The 19,795-nt window shown below is 37.1% G+C and overlaps 3 protein-coding genes across 3 annotated transcripts; 2 read left to right on the top strand and 1 right to left on the bottom strand.

Annotated features, from left to right (window-relative positions):
* Positions 1 to 1,016: 1,016 nt before the first annotated feature.
* On the bottom strand, positions 1,017 to 7,755 carry LOC114251378 (uncharacterized). The gene is made up of 2 exons (XM_028185607.2): positions 7,031 to 7,755; positions 1,017 to 1,532 (listed from the first exon to the last, which is right to left on the bottom strand). The coding sequence occupies exons 1-2, from the start codon at positions 7,399 to 7,401 to the stop codon at positions 1,382 to 1,384; spliced, it is 522 nt and encodes a 173-aa protein (XP_028041408.2). The 5' UTR covers positions 7,402 to 7,755; the 3' UTR covers positions 1,017 to 1,381.
* Positions 7,756 to 10,378: 2,623 nt separating this feature from the next.
* On the top strand, positions 10,379 to 12,084 carry LOC114251382 (uncharacterized). The gene has a single exon (XM_028185616.2). It carries the CDS (start codon positions 10,537 to 10,539, stop codon positions 11,992 to 11,994), a length of 1,458 nt encoding a protein of 485 aa, XP_028041417.2. The 5' UTR covers positions 10,379 to 10,536; the 3' UTR covers positions 11,995 to 12,084.
* A 2,287-nt stretch (positions 12,085 to 14,371) lies between these two features.
* Positions 14,372 to 17,803, top strand: LOC114251384 (G protein-coupled receptor 143). Its single transcript, XM_028185617.2, has 7 exons — positions 14,372 to 14,658; positions 14,965 to 15,067; positions 15,332 to 15,426; positions 16,018 to 16,196; positions 16,270 to 16,429; positions 16,525 to 16,692; positions 17,319 to 17,803. The coding sequence occupies exons 1-7, from the start codon at positions 14,506 to 14,508 to the stop codon at positions 17,526 to 17,528; spliced, it is 1,068 nt and encodes a 355-aa protein (XP_028041418.2). The 5' UTR covers positions 14,372 to 14,505; the 3' UTR covers positions 17,529 to 17,803.
* Positions 17,804 to 19,795: the final 1,992 nt, after the last annotated feature.

Below are 19,795 nucleotides of genomic sequence, written 5' to 3'. Positions count from 1 at the left end.
ATTTATTGATAGAAACAAGCCTCGTAAATACAAAAAAGGAATATCGGTTGATAAGAAAGGAATATCGGTTGATAAGAAAATAATTCTCAACAGTTTATTAGTCTTCTTTTTTAATTTTCTGTGGGTATATTGTGTTCAATTCTCTTTCACATACCTCTCCACAGCCTCAATACGTGAGGTGATTATAATATAGCGATTCAACACCACGAAAACAAGAAGGACACACTGTGTTTGCGATTTTTGTTAAAAATAAACTTTAATCTTGCATGAAATAAATGGTGTTTGCTAAATTTTTTCTTTGGTGCTGAATTTTTGCTTAGATGAAGCCGCAGAATCAATACGTGAGTTTTAGTACAAATACGAATGCTGAACAAGAATAGTTTTGTTAAGGGCAGGAGCGGTCGATGAAGAAATTTCCGATTCCCAAATCGAACTCTTCGTTAGTTCAACGAGGACTTTGACCGGTTCTTGAGGGACCGGTTCTTGAGGTCCTAAAAGTATCGAGAGTGAATCCGGGGGATCCGACAAAACATGTTTGTTGCGGTCGGATCAGTCCCAAGTCGACTGTTTAATTATTATTGTAGGAAGGAGTAGTCAAATTATGAGCGTCGAATTGAGCAACGGTATACACGTCGTCACTATGTGATTTTTTTAATTTTTTTATGATTGAAGGATTAATGGTGGCCCGGAGGCCTTTTCAGTTTCACCATGACTGGTGGGCGTGCAAAGGCTCAGCTATGAGTGATGATATGATAAGCTCAGCTATGATTTGCTAACAGCTGCCGAGCGCCACCGAAAGAGACCTAACAGCTCAAGAACAGCTGCTTCGCGAATGTATCTACTACTGGCTAGGAATCGCGACCCGTTGAGAAGATTCGGCGAGAAACTCAGCGGGCTGATGCATGAGTTAGGTTGCACGTCGAATTCACGATATTCGTGTGGATTGTCGAATCACCTTGATTTAATCGTGGTATATCGTAGCGGTTCAGTTGAAAAGGTATGTTGAAAAACGTGTGTTACTTCAAATCTATATTAAATAACCAGTATTATCAGATTTCAATATTTGTTTATTTCGCTTTTTCAGTTTTCTGTCTTCGTTATATTCTAAGACCAATTTTCCAATAAGCGGCTAGTCGCAGGCGATTGGACAAAAGATGTCGTATCGAAACTTGTGTTCATTTTCGTTTGGTTAACAAGTAAATTATATCTACTTTTAAACTCAGCTCCAAATTACGGAATTCCAGTTTGCGATATAAAAAAAAATGCTGAGAAGAAGTATATTATATTAAATTTTCGTTCTTCTAAGCTGTCAGTTGAAACTACGCTGATCGTTCGCGGCTGGTCGGTTAGAGGAAAATAGCTCTTAACACTCGAGTACTTATCAGTTAAATTCTTTACGGCAATAGCCTAAAGCGTCAGGTCTATAACCAGCAGGACATTGGTTCGGTATAGATATAATGTTTCTTGCTTCAACCGTATCAGATGATACGTGCTCATCATTTCCAGGAAAATTTGCGAACGGGGTAGGCTCCCTGAAACAAAATTATTGGAATTTGAATACTATCTTCTTTGTCTGATACCATATAATTTAACATGCACGTATTTGATTGTGAAGGACATGAAATGTCATTTTAAGAGAAATTACAAGTACAACCACAATAACTGCAGGTTCTTTATTATGTAAAATAATAAAATAAAAAACATACAACCAAAAACGGATGAAGTAAAAAAAAACACCAGAAGATGAAATAGAGAAGTCAATCCCTATGATACGTTGCAATGGATAGGTATACTACTGGAGATACAACCCAAAGAGGGTTATTTTTATTTTTTATTGCTTAGGAAGTCGTCGTGGCCTAAAGGATAAGACGTCCAGTGCATTCGTATATAGCGATGCACCGGTGTTCGAATCCCGCAGGCGGGTACCAATTTTTCTAATGAAATACGTACTTAACAAATGTTTACGATTGACTTCCACGGTGAAGGAATAACATCGTGTAATAAAAATCAAACCCGCAAAATTATAATTTGCGTAATTACTGGCGGTAGGACCTCTTGTGAGTCCGCGCGGGTAGGTACCACCACTCTGCCTATTTCTGCCGTGAAGCAGTAATGCGTTTCGGTTTGAAGGGTGGGGCAGCCGTTGTGACTATACTGAGACCTTAGAACTTATATCTCAAGGTGTGTGGCGCATTTACGTAGTAGATGTCTATAGGCTCCAGTAACCACTTAACACCAGGTGGGCTGTGAAATCGTCCACACGTATAAGCCATAAAAAAAAAAGATGGGTGGATGAGCTCACAGCCCACCTAGTGTTAAGTGGTTACTGAAGCCTATAGACTTATACAACGTAAATGCGCCACCCACCTTGAGGTATAAGTTCTAAGGTCTCAAGTAAAGTTACAACGGCTGCCCCACCCTTCAAACCGAAACGCATTACTGCTTCACGGCAGAAATAGGCAGAGTGGTGGTACCTACCCGCGCGGACTCACAAGAGGTCCTACCGCCAGTAATTACGCAAATTATAATTTTGCGGGTTTGATTTTTATTACACGATGTTATTCCTTCACCGTGGAAGTAAATCGTGAACATTTGTTGAGTACGTATTTAATTAGAAAAATTGGTACCCGCCTGGGATTTGAACACCGATGCATCGCTCGACACGAATGATCCGGACGTTTTATCCTTTAGGCCATGAAGACTTCAAACGACGACGGTTATAAAAGATTCATGCCAAATGTAACATTATAAGAGATCATGCAGCCCCGATCTCACATAATATGGGACAAGGGCAAGAGGATGAAGAAGATCCTATCTAGCGGTGCAGGCTAATAATTGCCACTTTGGTCACCGGAGAAAAGTGAGGTTTTAGCTCTCCTTGTAGGCTTCTAAGTGGGGATTGCATAAATCAAAGCATTTCGTCTAAGTGTATAGCACGGTAGTAAGTTTTCAATTGAGAAATTTATACAAATTACATACAGTACATAGTTTTTGATTATTTAGAAAAAAACACTTTAAGTGCGGACTTTACCGTTTCATTGGGTACATGTAGTTCTTCAATTATCAATGTTTCAAGTACCTAGACATTGGCACATTGGAATGTTTTATCTACGTATAAAATGATAACACTTTCATTGAAATCTGAACATAAACAAAGTTATACATAATTACACTCATGAACATAAACAAAGAACGCAAAATAATATTAAAGAAACGCCTAAATTTTGCTTGGAAGGTAAAGTGGTTAATAAATAGGTACATTTTTAATGATTAATTGCTTAGATGACTGGACGAGCTTATGAAACACTTTTTTTATTTTATTGCTCAGATGGGTGGACGAGCTCACAGCCCACATAGTGTTAAGTGGTTACTGGAGCCCGTACACATCTACAACGTAAACGCGCCACCCACCTTGAGATATAAGTTCTAAGGTCTCAAGTATAGTTACAACGGCTGCCACACCCTTCAAACCGAAACGCATCACTGCTTCACGGCAGAAACAGGTAGGGTGGTGGTACCTCCCCGTGCGGATTCGGAGAGGTCCTACCATCAGTAAAAACATCTCAGCTTAAGTAGTTACTAGAGCCCAAAGGTATCGCAATCCGAACGCCCCCACCGAACTTGAGACATGAAGTCGGAAGGAAGGCAAGATTGCTTCAAGACAGAAAAAGGCATGATCGTGTTGCCTACCCGTGTTTTATACAGTTTTTAAGTCGCAAAAACATTGATTACTATTATCGTTATAGTTCTGATTTTCTTATCTCGTGATATCTAAATGATTGAATTTACCTCGATATAAATTTACAAAAGCATTGTTGGTAGGTATGTAAATTACTAAATACATACATAATATTGCGTATGTAATGCTTGAAGTTTTTAACACGGTTCTATTAGCTTGACCATCTTGACCATTTATTTACAGAATAAAGGTAATTTTCTCCGTCTCCAATACGTCCGATTAGCCCGGAAATCTGTACACGTTTTAAGCACAATGATTTTATTATTTTGGGCTAATTAATATCCTTACTAGGATCACTATAAAATTAACACAATTTTTAGTTATTATTACACCTTTTGCCAGCTATTACACCTTTATTTTCGTTTTTAAGCTTCATTGATTCCTAATTTAAATTTTCAAATACATATTTCAGGAAAAGAGGGGAATGAAACTGGTTGCCCATAAGAATTGTTTAGTTTGATGTGTACATTATATATACCTAGTCAGGTCATAAATTCTGTCACATGTTTAATGTAAAATAATTGAAACAAGTTTATTCATTATGTAACCATTCATATACCAAAATGAACTTAACAAAACATAGATTCTTATGACACCCAAGTTTATTCAAAATGACCTCCGTGATTTTGAATAAAGGCCTTCAATCTGCGCGGCCAGTCGTCTATCGCAGCACGAACGAGGTCCATGCCAATATCGGCGGCTGCCTTAATCAAAGATGTCTTGAGTGACTCCAAATTGGGATGAGGCTTTGAGCACGCCTTTTCCTCCAAGTGTTGCCATATCTTGTAATCTAACGGATTCAAATCTGGACTGGAGGAGGGCCAGTCTTCGTGCCGGATGAAGTCGATTTCACGCGCCGCCAGCCAGTCTTGTGTGCTCTTCGCTCTATGTGCTGGCGCCGAATCTTGTTGGAATACCCAGTGCCTGTTATTGAACATGGTATGAGAAACAAGTTCCACAAGGTTCGTCAGGACTGTATTTTGATACACAACTGCATTCGTTTTTACACCTTTCTCACAAAAATGTATCTCTGTTAAGCCCCAATAAGAAACTCCCAACCATACCATGAGCGAGGATGGAAAATGACCTCGTTGGACACGCGGAATACGGTTGCTCGCTTCTTCACTACTGTGTGCGTACACCTTATCATTTCGTTTGTTGTAGCTCTCTTCTACGGTAAAAAATTTTTCATCCGAAAAAAGAATTTCCCGATATTTTTTCCCGCGTACCGCTTCAACAAAGCGCGGCATCTCTTCAGTCTCAGGTCCATTAGACGAGCATTCAAACGATGTCCTGTTTTTCTTCGATATGCCCGAAGCCTTAAGTCTTCATTTAACACCCTTTTCACCGTGGTTCTGCTTAACCCCATCTGAAGGGCCAACAGTTTCTGCTTACGTTTGGGATTTTTTTGAATTCGCGCCTTCACAGCTTTTATCACTGCTGGAGTCCTAACAGACCGAGGGCGACCACTTCTTGATCTGTCATCTACACTAGAGTCTTCATTGAATCCTTTGATGGTACGATAAACGAATCTTTTGGTTATATTCAAAATTTTCAGTATGTTAAAAATTTGAATTGGCGCGTAACCGCAACGATGCAACGCAATAACTGCAACACGGTCTTCTTTAAGCGTCCACTCTATATTAAAAAATGAGTAAAATTCTAAAAGTATACATTTTTATTTTCATGAACAATTCGAAATTCGAATTCAATAAACTTTCTTGTGGCCAGCATTCTAAAAGAAAAGTTTTTACTGTGTGACAATACTTATGACCTGACTAGTTATATTCATAAAATTTAATTCGAAAATGATGCGATTGGCAGAGATTCAATTGTGTCCATGAACTTACGTCGCAATTAAAAGTTAGATGAATGGTAAACTGGTCCAAATGTTCGTAGGAAACTCATTTCCTATAATATAATAAAATAGATTTTTATTTTTTATTGCTTAGATGGGTGGACGAGCTCACAGTCCACCTGGTGTTAAGTGGTTACTGGAGCCCATAGACATTTACAACGCAAATTCGCCACCCACCTTGAGATATAAGTTCTAAGGTCTCAGTACAGTTGCAACGGCTGCCCCACCCTTCAAGCTGAAACGCATTACTGCTTCACGGCAGAAATAGGCGGGGTGGTGGTACCTACCCGTGCGGACTCACATGTGGTCCTGCCACAAGTAAAAAAATAAAGTAATAGAAATTTGTTTTTATTTTAATTGCGTAGGTGGTTGAGGTCATGAACCCCCTGGTTACCGGAGAACATGGACATCAAAACGTGAATGCCTCCACCAATCTTTAGGCATTAGCTCTTCTACATCAAAATTATTAAGTAATTACGAATACTAACATTTTCGCGGTTTTGATTTTTATTATACACTAGCGGCCCGCTCCGGCTTCGCTCGGGTCACTAACAAAATTTAAAAAAAAATTAATTAATACACACACATTAACCCTTATATTTGCGTCAGGTTTCTAAAAATTGAAATTTATAAAGGTATTTTGAATAATTATTATTATTTTAATGAACTTTTTTTTTATTTGTGAATAATATTTGTTTTTGTCTATTTTTTTATTATTTTTCTAATTTTCGTAACATTATTGGAGTTGTAGTAAGGATTCCTAATTTTTTTTAAAAAAAGATATAGCCTATGTCACTCGGGGATAGTGTAGTTTCCAAACAGAGAAAGAATTTTTTAAATCGGTACAATAGTTTCGGAGCCTATTCAATACAAACAAACAAACAAATCTTTCCTCTTTATAATATTAGTATACATTGTTCTTCCGTCGTCGTGGAAGTAATTCGCGAACGTGTATTATGTATGACGTCATTAAATAAAAAGGTCCCGTGTGCGTGATTTGTACATTGGCGTAGTCTCATCGCTCTTCTTTAGACCATGACGACTTCAAATCCCTATTCGGCTGCTAAGCAATTATGCGTTATACCATGAGACTTATATACCTCTTGTCTTAAGGTGGGTAGCGGCATTTGATAGATCACAACTATACGGACTTCAATTTCTCCTTAACATGGGGTGGGATGTGAGTATGTACCTGTCTAAGTAGCAAAAACAAAGCTTTTAACCCCATGTCTTAATGGGGCATTTACGTCTTGATTTGTATTTGCTTGTAGGACCGTCCATAGCAATAAAAAATGAATTCTGTAGATAATACTTTAATAAATAAAAATATACAATAAGTGTTAGTCAAAAAAGATGTATATACGAGTATATATTATACTATATTAATAAATAATACAAATTGTTTATTTGGATTTTAAAGCAGTAAAAGTTACCTTCTTTCAGAAAGTCCAAAAATGCTCTTGATCCAGATATCACGACATTGTCCATTGATGTACTCTTGACCGGGGGGGCAATTAGGAGGAACCGTGATCATGTTAGAAGGGGAAGCTTCGTTACGCCATACGTCACGACATTGTCCGTTGATGTACACTTGACCGGGTGGGCAATTAGGAGGAACCGTGATCATGTTAGAAGGTATAGCAGCGTTACGCCATACGTCACGACATTGTCCGTTAATCCATTGTTGGCCTCCCGGACAATTAGGGGGCACTGTTATAACATTTCTGGAGCCGAAATCCAATAAGTCGGGTCTGGCGTTTGACAGCGTTACAACACCAAGCAATAGAACGATTTCTTTTAACATTGTCGATGTTTCCTTTTCTGTTATTGTAGCTTCAACCAACTATGATCTTAATTGAGTTCTGATTGCTTTTATCGTGTCTCTTGTACTTAATAAACAGATAAATACGTGACGTGTTGATACATTATCTTTTTTAGTTAATTTATTCGCAGGTACATATTTTTTCCAGAAATCTTTATTTTTGTTTTATCCTACATGTTAGATCGTAATAACATTTCAATTTGAAACAAATTTCGATGAAAATTCACAAGTTAGTGTACAAGCACTAGCAGAGGAATATATATAACACAGAACTACTTTAATTTGTAAATGATTAGATTTTAAAGGCATTTGTAATTTGTATATAAAATGTGTTGTAAGTTTTTGGTATTTGTCGTTGTACTGATCTCCTTAGTTATTCGAATGTTATTTCCTATCTTAAGTCGATTCTTATCGTTATCTTTGACTCTATTTATGATTGATATTAGGTACTATTCGACAAATGAAAACGTATTTTTTTGTTTGTGATAAATAAATTGTTTCTTAGATGACTGCATACCCCTGTCCTAAATTTCGCTCAAATTGTTTTGAAGATAACACTGAAAATTAATTCTACTAAAAATACGATACTATTATTAACATGACTTCTATTACCATGAATATTCTTTAAAAAAAACATATTATAGTTTTGTTTATATTACGTGAAACATTTATTATTTCAGTACGCGTTAATTTCCACAATAATTGCAATATAAAATTATGGTCCATTCCATAGTATTGTTACGCCGGTAGGAGTAACGCCATCTATCGCCGAATAGCCGAAACGAATATCAAAGGAACTCGTGACGTCGAGAAAGACCGAGAAGTACAACACCATCTATCTTCAGATAGCGAAAACACACAATAATCGACTTGTGTGGAATATTCTCGATAATTCTAGGAATGTCGTATAGACTACAAAAGCATTGCAGAGATGTCACGAGTCAGTTAGTAATCGGAGCTACTCAGAGCGAAACAGCGAACGGATCACCTGAAGCGAAGCGGAAGAAGCGAATTGAGAATTTTAAAGTGTTTTAAGTGTTCTAAGTTTACAGTTTTAACTTAGACTTCGGTAGAATTTTTATTTATCTCGTACCCCAGCGCGTAACAGTATTAAAAATATAAAGCGGAATCAATAGGGCTTAAATACAATATTTTGAACGTTTACACGTACTTTCTTTATGGGGACTGGAACACTGCCAATCTTATGACATGTTTTAGGGACTAAAATCTCTAAAATAGTCCGTAAAGCATAAGCTAAAGCGGAAAACAAACTGTAAAGCAAAGCGGATTAAGTCTAGACTATGATCAATCTTCTACTTTGAATTTAATAACCTTTTTTTTCAGCAGCTCGTGTAGATTAAGATTTCTGAAAAAATGTTGGATTTTATGCATAGCACTTATTGATGATGCTAGTGTGTCTCTTATAAGCGGTAAGTCATATTTTTCATCGGTAGCCGAATCTCCTGCGAGATTGCTCACGCGTTTTTTTTTATTGCTTATGTCGGTGGACGAGCTCACAGCCCACCTGGTGTTAAGTGGTTACTGAAGCCCATAGACATCTACAACGTACCTAAATGCGCCACCCACCTTGAAATATAAGTTCTAAAATCTCAGTATAGTTACAACGGCTGCCCTACTCTTCAGACCGAAATGCATTACTGCTTCACGGCAGAAATAGGCAGGGCGGTGGTACCTACCCGCGCGGACTCACAGGAAGTCCTACCACCAGTAAGTAGCGTGGAGTGTGATTCACCAAATATGTAAGTATGTGAAGTAGTTCTTTGCCTGAGCGTCGTCACTGCAATCATACGGGTGACAAGGGGATTGAGCTACTCTTTCTCCAACGTACCTATAGGTCAAGGTACGTCAATTGAAATTAAATTCAATACCGTGTTTTTTACTGTAACGGTAGATATTCATGGTCATATATCCGATATCTATGAAATATTATAATATTGTCGATATGTAAATTAGTATTAATAATAATAATCATTTATTATTAATAATAATAATCATTTATTATTATTATATATGTACATTAGATTTAATTTAATTAGATAGTAACTAACACATGTGTGAGAGCGTATGTGTGTATGTATATACATGTATATATACACAAAAGGTATTTAGGCAGCAGTTCAATTGTTATAATTTTTCTCTATGCACCTGTTTTGAATTGCAATCTAGATTGTTATATTAAATATTTAAGCTTATAATTTCTATGGTTGTAATTTGTTTTATGCGTCAATAAATGAAAGAAAAAATAATAATAAAAATAACCCCTTTTTTATTGCGACTCTGGGCAGTCGAGTTCGAGATAAACTCATCATCACATCGAAGGATCATCTTCCACCATTAGGTGGAAGTCGTAGCTCATGGATGCAAATAATCTCAGCGGCATAGCCAAGTTGCTGCCTACCGCGAGTTAGGGTTCGAGTAGCCATTTTCCCCCTTGCGTCTGTTAGGTTAGTAAACTCACCTTGTTTTCAGATCTTTTTTTGGGTCTCTCTCATTATTTCCTATCTCGACTATTGAGCATGTTCTGAGCTAGAGTGGCTTGGTTCGGTAGGTTAATTCATTTCTATAGTTGGATCTATAATAATAGGGGTGGTACGAACCAAATTTGCTAATTGGATGTACTGTTTGGGTGTTTACAGGCGACGGGTCCTCGTCATTATATGGACGAATCACGTTAACATGATCAAATAAGATTTGTTTTGTGACTATTGAGGTATTATTATTCTATATTAGATTGAATTTAGTGAAATTTTGGTTCAGTGTTACTGATCGCTTCTTAAACAAAAATCAGTGTGAATGACCGTTATCGACCTGTACGTGTTTCTCTGTAAAAGTATTGATTCGCCGAAGCCCATTGGTAGGGGTCGAGTTGTTAGCATGTTCCAAGAATATTATAGCTCTACATAGTTACAACGGCGTATTGCGCAGTGGGGTGGGCGAACAACAATCGACCACACACTTACTCACTTAACTCAATATACGAGACAGAATGTACTAGAAGCGAACACTGAGTTAGTACTAATAAACGCTCCTTGGCGATCGCATCTGTATCGTATAAAACTGCTTGGACGGATCGTAGAAAATAAAGTGTTTCGCAAGATGGATAAAAAACTATTAATATTTGTATTTACAATGTGCATATTCATATGTATTGAGTGTAAAAAGATTTCAAGCGGTCGAAGTTCGAGTCGAGGATCAAGTAAGAGAACTAGCTACAAGCCTCAACCAGCCCCAACATCTTTTAGTTATCCTCAGTCGGCAGCGCATAAGCCATCATTGTCCGGATGGCAGGAAAAACCAGCTACAAATACTCAAAGCTTTTCTTCGTGGCAATCCAAATCATCTGGTCAAGGTCAAGGTCATTCCTATCCTTCTAGTCAAACAGGACTGTCAGGGAACAGCCAGCCAAAACAACCACCCAAGTATCAAGAAACTGTTCAAAGAAATAATGCTCCTCAGTATTCGAACTCCCAACAAACTAGAACAAATAATCAGCAGAGTCATTCGTACCCATCGTCCAATTCCGGTCTTTCCGGTAGTTCTGGTACTGGTAACTCACCGCAAACAGGAAGTGGAATGACACAACAGGCAAAAAGTAACTATCCACAACAACAAGGCGGAAGCTATCCTCAACCAAATAACGGCTTATCAGGTTCAGGAGCCGGAGTACCTTATCATCAAGGACAATCCCAATATACTAATAATGGAAACCAATACTACCATCCACAAGGACCTCCACCGCCATATAGTGCTGGGAACAATTTCGGAGGATATGGAAATTATAATCCAGGGTACGCGTCACAAATGCCTGGATACTTTGGAAACCTTGCGAATAATGGTAGAGGGTTTGGTGGGGTTAGTCGCACAGGAAGTGCGCTTACAGGTGTTGGGATTGCAGGAGCCGGGGTAGGAACTCTTCTTACTGGATTAGCACTCTGGAACTTGGCTCGATCTACTGGAAATCGCCATCACACCGTTATTTATGATAACAGAGGACAACCGGTTGCAGTTGCGCCTGCAAATAATTCTTCCCCAGCGAATGACTCATTTTTATCTGATTTAGTTAATTGTACTTTAACTATTAGCGGCGAAAAAGCTACAGAAGTACTTGCAATTCCGTGTGCAATTGCAACATCATTTTCTCCTGATGCTAATACCAAAGATATAAATTCGAACAACAATGGACAAGACGGTACGAAATGTATCGTAACTGTTATAACAAAGACAGCAAAGGAGTATATGACGACTATCCCATGTTCCGTATTGTTAAATACGGCAGCAGAAAATAATGTTACTGAGCCACCTATAGTCGAAAACGAGAAAGTCGAGATTGATACTATAAACAGCACCACAAGCCCTTTTTCAGATGACCCAAACCAAGCTGTAACTCTAAAACTAACTACTGAAGGAAACTATGGAGGTATCAGCCAGAATAACCTTAACTGTACACCAGAACACGGTCCTATTCGAGATCCAATCAATCCGTGTTTTGCTGTTAATCAGAATCTCACAGTTATTTCAATTTCTACTACCTTGGCCACCGATGTAGTCAAGTAAAATTTGTTACAAATGGAATACTTTGTCGATTGTGTCTGTTCTAACAATTTAATTTTATTATTATTCGCAATAAATAATGTTTCATTTAAATAGTAATCCTTTCACATCGATACCAGATATCTCACCTTAATATCCTACCTAACTTCCTATACTTCTTGTTTATAATTGCTATATCAAGCATTGGTGGTAGGGTAAGTATATTGTGGCCTGATCCATTACTACCATTGGACTTATTTTTTCACTCATTCACTCAATTTTTCTGATTTATAGTTGGTTTCGATTGGTGCACTGTAAATAGGCGTCTGACCTTAATGTCTCAATATGGACAGCCGCGTTTAAGTTGTAATCCCTCATGAGCTCCGGTAACTGCAAATGTTATTGATTGCTATTTTTTTTATTACTTTGATGGGTGGACGAGCTCACAGCCCACCTGGTGGTTAAATGGTTATTGGAGCCCATAGACATCTACAACGTAAATGCCCCACCTACCTTGAGATATAAGTTCTAAGGTCTCAAGTTTTTTTTTTATGATTGAAAGATTACTGGTGGCCCGGAGGCCTTTCCAGCTTCACCGGGACAAGTGGGCGAGCAAAGGCTCAGCCAGGAGAGCTGGGATTTGCTAACAACTGCCCGAGCGCCTCCGAAGGAGACCTAACAACTCAAGAGCAATTGCTTGCGATTGAATCTACTACCGGATCGGAATCGCGACCCACTGAGAAGATCCGGCGAGAAACTCAGCGGGCTATGCATGGGTTAGGTTGCACGTCGACCTCTTTGTCCAATTCGACGAGTACAGTTACCGGAGTTCCTCAGCCTGCTCCTAGTGTTAGAGCTGAAGGTATCTAATGCAAGAGTTATTGGATCTGATGGATCCGTAAGGACGTGAGGTCTCAAGTATAGTTACAACGGTTGCCCCACCCTTCAAACCGAAACGGATTACTGCTTCACGGCAGAAATGGGCAGGGTGGTGGTGGCATCTACCCGTGTGGACTCACAAGAGGTCCTACCACCAGTAATTACGCAAATTATAAGTAATTTTGCGGATTTGATTTCTATTACACGATGTTATTCCTTCACCGTGGAAGTCAATCGTGAACATTTGTTGAGTAGGTACGTATTTCATTAGAAAAATTGGTACCCACCTGGCATTCGAACACCGATGCACACGAATGCACCGGACGTCTTTTCCTTTAGGCCACGACGACTTCAATTCAATTGATCCATTATAAAAATAGTAGGTATAGTTGAATTAGTTGATTCGAACTTTATTAGTTCACCGCATATTAAGTTGATGTGATAGGACTATTTACCCATTTTACGGATCCGATTCTTATAACATGATGTGAAGTAGGCCAGCATTCTAGATTTTTGTACAATTATATAGGTACTTAGTATTAAGTGGAAACTGAATTTATGATTGATGATACGATATGATTTAGGTACTTAAATAAATTAAAAACGTGCATTTCTTATATTTCTGTATATTTATCTGTTTGGGCACCTGAAGCGTTTTCATCCACTTCAGATGTCCGAACTTTTTCAGATACTGATGGAACTTTCACTGGTTTGCAGGAAATTATTCAAATTTTATTTTAGCCCTAATTTAACGTTTTATTCCGGAGACATTTCCATGTATCGTATGTATAAAATTTCATACGTTATTTACTTGCAAATGCGACGGGTCTTTATTGTCTGGTAAAAGAATTTTAAAAATAATCTATATATATAAAAATGAATTGCTGTTCGTTAGTCCCGCTAAAACTCGAGAACGGCTGGTCTGATTAGGCTAATTTTGGTCTTGATTTATTTGTGGAAGTCCAGAGAAGGTTTAAAATGTAGATAAATATGAAAATGCTCGGAATTAAATAATAATAACAATTTTGTTTTTCCTTTGATGTGCCCCCGTGGGACGGATTCCTTTTGTTTGTTTTAAGTTGATTTTATGCAAAAGTTTAGGTCTTTTATTTATCGATTCAGGCACTACTGCCGGGTCAGCTAGCACAGAATATAAAAATATTTTTTCGTACTGAAGATAATATAGAAGAATTGTATGTAATTTTTAAACCAGATAACAAATTAAGGATAGTACCACTTACTATTACTCGCATCTAAGTCTTATTTATAATTATTAGAGGATAAATTCAGATATTATTAGAGGTGAAAAAGTTTAGCATTATAAAAAATATTAAGCTAAAGTTAGCTGTACTAGAGCTAGTTAGGTGCTATTAAATAATTACACATCTAGAGAAATATTAAATATAAAATAATACTAAACATTAAGCGTCCACAATAATAGAATAGGAAGAAAATGACCATGTGGCGTTTTATTCCTTTGCCTTATTTCTTGAATAGTGACAAGTGACAATTACATGACATTCTTTCGTTAATCAGCTGTTTGAAAAATAAACACTCCTAGAGAAGCATGTGTAAAATTCAGTGTCTGAATTCTTGTAACGTTTAAGTTTCCAAAGATAATAAAAAAATTAAAATCTACTTAATATATTTTTTAAAATGGCTGATCCAACGATTCAGACATTTTGTTGCCATCATACAGGAAGTAAAGAGGACATGGCCGTACGAATTATGGATGAATTTAACACTGATTCGTATAATATAGTATGTTTGGTTTCTTCTTCCATTGGAATCTTAGGTGCTATTTATCAGGTAATAATGACAATAAAATATTTATAGTTAAATCAATTAATGTAGTAATTAAGATAATTGAACTTATTTTAAAATAATAAAATTGGTTTATTCTATAGGCGACGATGGCAAAGTGTGTGAAATATTATTTTCATGGGTGTTTTTAAGTTTGTTTATACTATATGTACATATAATTATTTATCTCAGAAAACGATAACATGTTTATAGAATTTTTATAAATGATAATTAACTTTAATTTTATTAAATTATTCCAAGGCTTTTAATAATGTTTATTTAGAATTGAGATGTAGAAAAAACATGTTTTAGATCTTCCCAGATATTTTATCAATTACAAGACCAAGAAAGAATCTATCTCAAGGGCGAAGAATTATCATCTGGCTAGCAATTGCAGACCTGCTGGCATCTTCGGGTAAAAACATTTCAGTAGATGAAAGTAGTGTTTAATAAATAACAATAAACAATCTGGGACAAAATGAAATCATATGTCCTTCATTAGTAGTAAAGTGAAATCAGTTTCAGCACTTGTTACTATGTGTCACTAAAATTTTATTGGCCTATGTTAAAATTTCTTTAATACAGTACTGATAAGAAATGGCAATGAACTCAAAAATATATTTCATTATGGTGAAAAGTTGAATGTGACTTTATAATAATTTTGTTTATTTGTTTTCAGGTGTTCTAGTTCGGTCTTCTCTCTGGCTTAAATATAAAAACATAATGCCCATGCCTGGTGATGATGTCAGTGTATTATTCTGTAGTATTATTTCTGTGAGTACAGATATCAGTCAAAGTTTGACCTTAAACCTATGTGCTATAATATCAGGGTTTTTCAAATTTGTTTTAGTTTTTATTATTAGTTTTTATTTTTTAGTTTTTATTAGTAATTAATTGAATTCAGAGGAATGTTTTATTGGTAACACTGGTTAGTTTTTCAAGTTTTTCAGTTTCCTTGCCTAGCTTTTGTTTTTTTTTACTCCTATACTAGCTTTGGGTATTTATATAATGATATCAAATACATCAAACAATTAAAAACTTAACTGCTTTTTCTGTAATATAAATATAAATATATTGATAATACAAAATTAAAACAATTAAATGCATTCATCTAATAAAATATTCACACATCTGTAATATAAATACGAAAAAAGCATTTAAAGCCCATAATATCTCTATATAAATTAATATTTTAAACAATATTATTATATTCTGTAAGATTGAATTATTCTCTTCATTGAGTGATGGGTTGTCTAAGAAAAATCTTTTGAAAACTAAAGAGGTTTTTCTTTACATTTATAATTATACTTTCATAAATTAAGTATAGTATAACATATAGTATATTACATTTTTCTATTTCCTTAGGCCTGGATACAATATTTCTATACAGCAACTTGGTTTTGGACTCTTTTTTATGCCATAGATACATGGAATACTATCAAGAGGCGTGATTCGCATACAATTTTGTATCATTCTTTTGCTTGGGGACTTCCTATAGCCACTACTAGCATCGGACTGTCAATCTTATATATTCCTAATGCAATGTTAGTATGTTATTGAAATATTTATATTTACTAATTGTAAGCTTTAGCAAAGATTAATAACTTTTATTTTTAGGTGTCATAATTTACCATCAGTAACTAGTGCTTTATATAAAATTTTACCAAATTACTTTGCATCATATGTTCCAATTGCAATTGTCATGATAGCCAATCCTATAATATACATGTTTTCAAGCAAGAATGTTGAAACAGCCATATCATTACCCCTAGCTCAGGTATGTTTTGAATTTGATTAACTAATATAATTTTACTGTAAGAATTGTATTACAAGAGATTTTTAGTTATTCAAAGAACAAATAATTATTTTCAGTTTACCAGCAAAGAAAGAAGAGTTGTAGATGCTTTACGTTTGAAGTTCTTCTTTATCAACATTGTGTTTTACATATGTTGGCTCCCAAACCTCTTGAATGGTATACTTTTGTGGACGATGTGGTTTAGTGTACCGATAAACGCAGTAGTTGTCATTTGGTATATTATGGTATGTATTACGAAAATATGATATAAAATATAATATATTTAAAGTCAGCAACATCAACGTAAGTCGTCGTGGCCTAAAGGATAAGACGTCTGGTGCATTCGTATCTAGCGATACAACGGTGTTCGAATCCCACAGGCAAGTACCACTTTTTCTAATGAAATACGTACTTATCAAATGTTCACGATTGACTTCCATGGCGAAGAACAACATCGTGTAATACAATATCAAACCCGCAAAATTATAATTTGCGTAATTATTGGTAGCACGTCTAGTGAGTCCGCACGGGTAGGTACCACCACCCTGCCTATTTCTGCCGTGAAGCAGTAATGCGTTTCGGTTTGAAGGGTAGGGCAGCCGTTGTACCTTTGTACTGTTAAAATTAAGACCTTACAACTCATGTCTCGTAGGTAAGTGGTGGCATTTACGTTATGGATGTCTATGGAATCCGGTTACCACTTAACACCAGGTTGGCCGTGAGTTCGTCCAACCATCTAAGCTATATAAAAAAAAGCAGATTCTTTAGTAATACAATTATTTTTAGGCTTCTCGTCTATAAACTGAATATAAATGCAGTTTCAAACTTCTTTGTAACATAGTGACTGTAAGTAAATTCATTATATTTTCAGGCTCTTCTCAACCCGATGCAAGCCTTACTGAATGCTTTAGTATATCGGAGATGGAATTTAAGTAAATGGCGTTTTTCTCAGAGAAATTCAAAAATGTTTCGCCGAGATGTTATGTATTACGATGAACAATCACCATTGTTGGGCTCGGAGCCACCAAGACATCACATGTCCTCTGCTCCGCCTAGTATAAATAATTATGCAACTCTGTGATGTATCTACATAGTTTAGTTAGTTGCTAAATACTTATTATGTTTTAATGCGACTCCCTTATGTTGTTAATTCATTATATTGTTATATTTTTATTCGTTTTTTGTTGTTGTTCTATAAACGTAATCATGATGATTAATTACGTGCTCATCGTCATCACGTCGTCTATGCTATTCCGTTTTTATCAGCTGTCGTTCTTTTTCAAACTTTACCGTGTCTCAAATTGTTTTCTGATCCTTTATCTTCTATTAAGCAAGTAAATCAGTTATAATGAAAACGACTTCCATTGTATTATTCGATATTCCGAGTACTTTTCAGTTTTCATGGTATCACGGACGATTTTACGTTTTATTTCTCACAGAACGAAACCCCCATTGCTGCTACCAAAGTTAAAGAAGCAAACAAAAACCTACAACTACGGAAAACCTCCGGCTATGACACCATCCACAACCGTGTCTTAAAATTTTTACCCGCCCAACAAATAATCATGTTCGCCTCTATTTTAAATGCCGCTATGACTAGTGCATCTTTTCCGCTGTGGGGAAACAAGCGGACGTTAACGGCACACCAAAATCTAAACCCAAAAACGAACTCGTAAGCTACCGCCCGATTACCCTCCCTCCCAGCGATCCCAGTTTGGTTTCCGCGCCAAACATTCGGGCATCCAATAAGTGCACTGCCTCACGGAGCACATCACAGTAGGACTAAATAGACCTAGATCCGTCCCCACGGGAGCCCTCTTCTTTGATATCGTGATGGCTTTCGACAAGGTCTGGCACAACGGTTCAATTTACAAACTGTACAACATAGGCGTACTCGAAAGTCTCGTACAAACGTACGAAGATATATAAATTGTCCCTTCGTAACTTGGTGACATTCTACAAAACTTGCATACGTTCCCTCATGGCATATGCAAGTGTAGTGTTCGCTCACGCGGCCCGTACACACATTAACTATCTCCAGGTCATCAAATCTGTTTTCCGCAGGATAGCCGTCTGACATGATAACCCTCTTATCGTGGCCACCGCCAATTACACAGTTGACCCAAGCGATAGAGTAAAGCAAAGTCGCTGTGGCTTAAAACATGTCTTGTCGTATCCTTCGGAGCCGCTCACGGTGCTTTAAGTTCTTCAAGAACCGTTCACCGTCCTCGTCGAACTCGTCGATTACGACGAAGAGTTCAACGTGTGAACTAGCCCATAGACACAACTCACCGATTTTCCCGCCGGAACTTTTCAATGGGTCGCGATTCCAATGCGATGGTAGATTCACGAAGCCCTGCTCTTGCTAGGACCAGTGTTAGCAATTCTTTCAGATTGAGCCCGTTGAGTTCACCTACCAGCCCGCGCGCAGTTAGAATTTTAATTTTTATTTTTTTATTGCTTAGATGGGTGGTGGAGCTCACAGCCCACCTGGTGTTAAGTGCTTACTGGAGCCCATAGACATCTACAATATAAATGCGCCACCCACCTTGAGATACCTATAAGTTCTAAGGTCTCAGTATAGTTACAACGGCTACCCCACCCTTCAAACCGAAACGCATTACTGCTTCACGGCAGAAATAGGCGGGGTGGTAGCAATACCGTCTTTACCATAAGGGCACACGGGGCCCGTGCCCAGGGCCCCCATTCTCAGGGGGCCCCGAATGACCGACAATTTCTCTCACACGTTTATTCTCCAAACATTTTTGTCGGGCACATTACACTTTTCACAAATTATGTAGGAAGGTATTTACAAGGCATATTATACTATGCCTATAATAGAAAATTTTGCTCAACAGAAATCCCGAAAGAAACCGTTATCGAAATCGTAACCAAAAAACCAGCAGCATTCTAATATCATTAATGACATATTATATCATACTGTATTTGATTACCTATAATAAATGGTCATACTCAGTAAAAAAATGTTATTATAATTCGCTTTTTTTACTTTCCAAAAGGCCTCAATTCTATTGTGTGCCCAAGGGCCCCGTCCTAGCTTAAGACGTCCCTGTGTGGTGGTACTTACCCGTGCGGACTTACAAGAGGTCCTACCACCAGTGATTACGCAAATTATAATTTTGCGGGTTTTGATTTTTATTACACGATGTTATTCCTTCACCGTGGAAGTCAATCGTGAACATTTGTTAAGTACGTATTTCATTAGAAAAATTGGTACCCGCCTGCGGGATTCGAACACCGGTGCATCGCTACATACGAATGCACCGGACGTCTTATCCTTTAGGCCACGACGACTTCAAATTGTCCCATCGTCTTTTATGACGCCAA

Source organism: Bombyx mandarina, chromosome 10, assembly GCF_030267445.1.
Source record: "Bombyx mandarina strain Sakado chromosome 10, ASM3026744v2".
NCBI classification, from domain to species: Eukaryota; Metazoa; Arthropoda; class Insecta; order Lepidoptera; family Bombycidae; genus Bombyx; species Bombyx mandarina.
The sequence above is the reverse complement of the archived record's forward strand: the minus strand, read 5'-3'. Positions and strand labels throughout refer to the sequence as shown.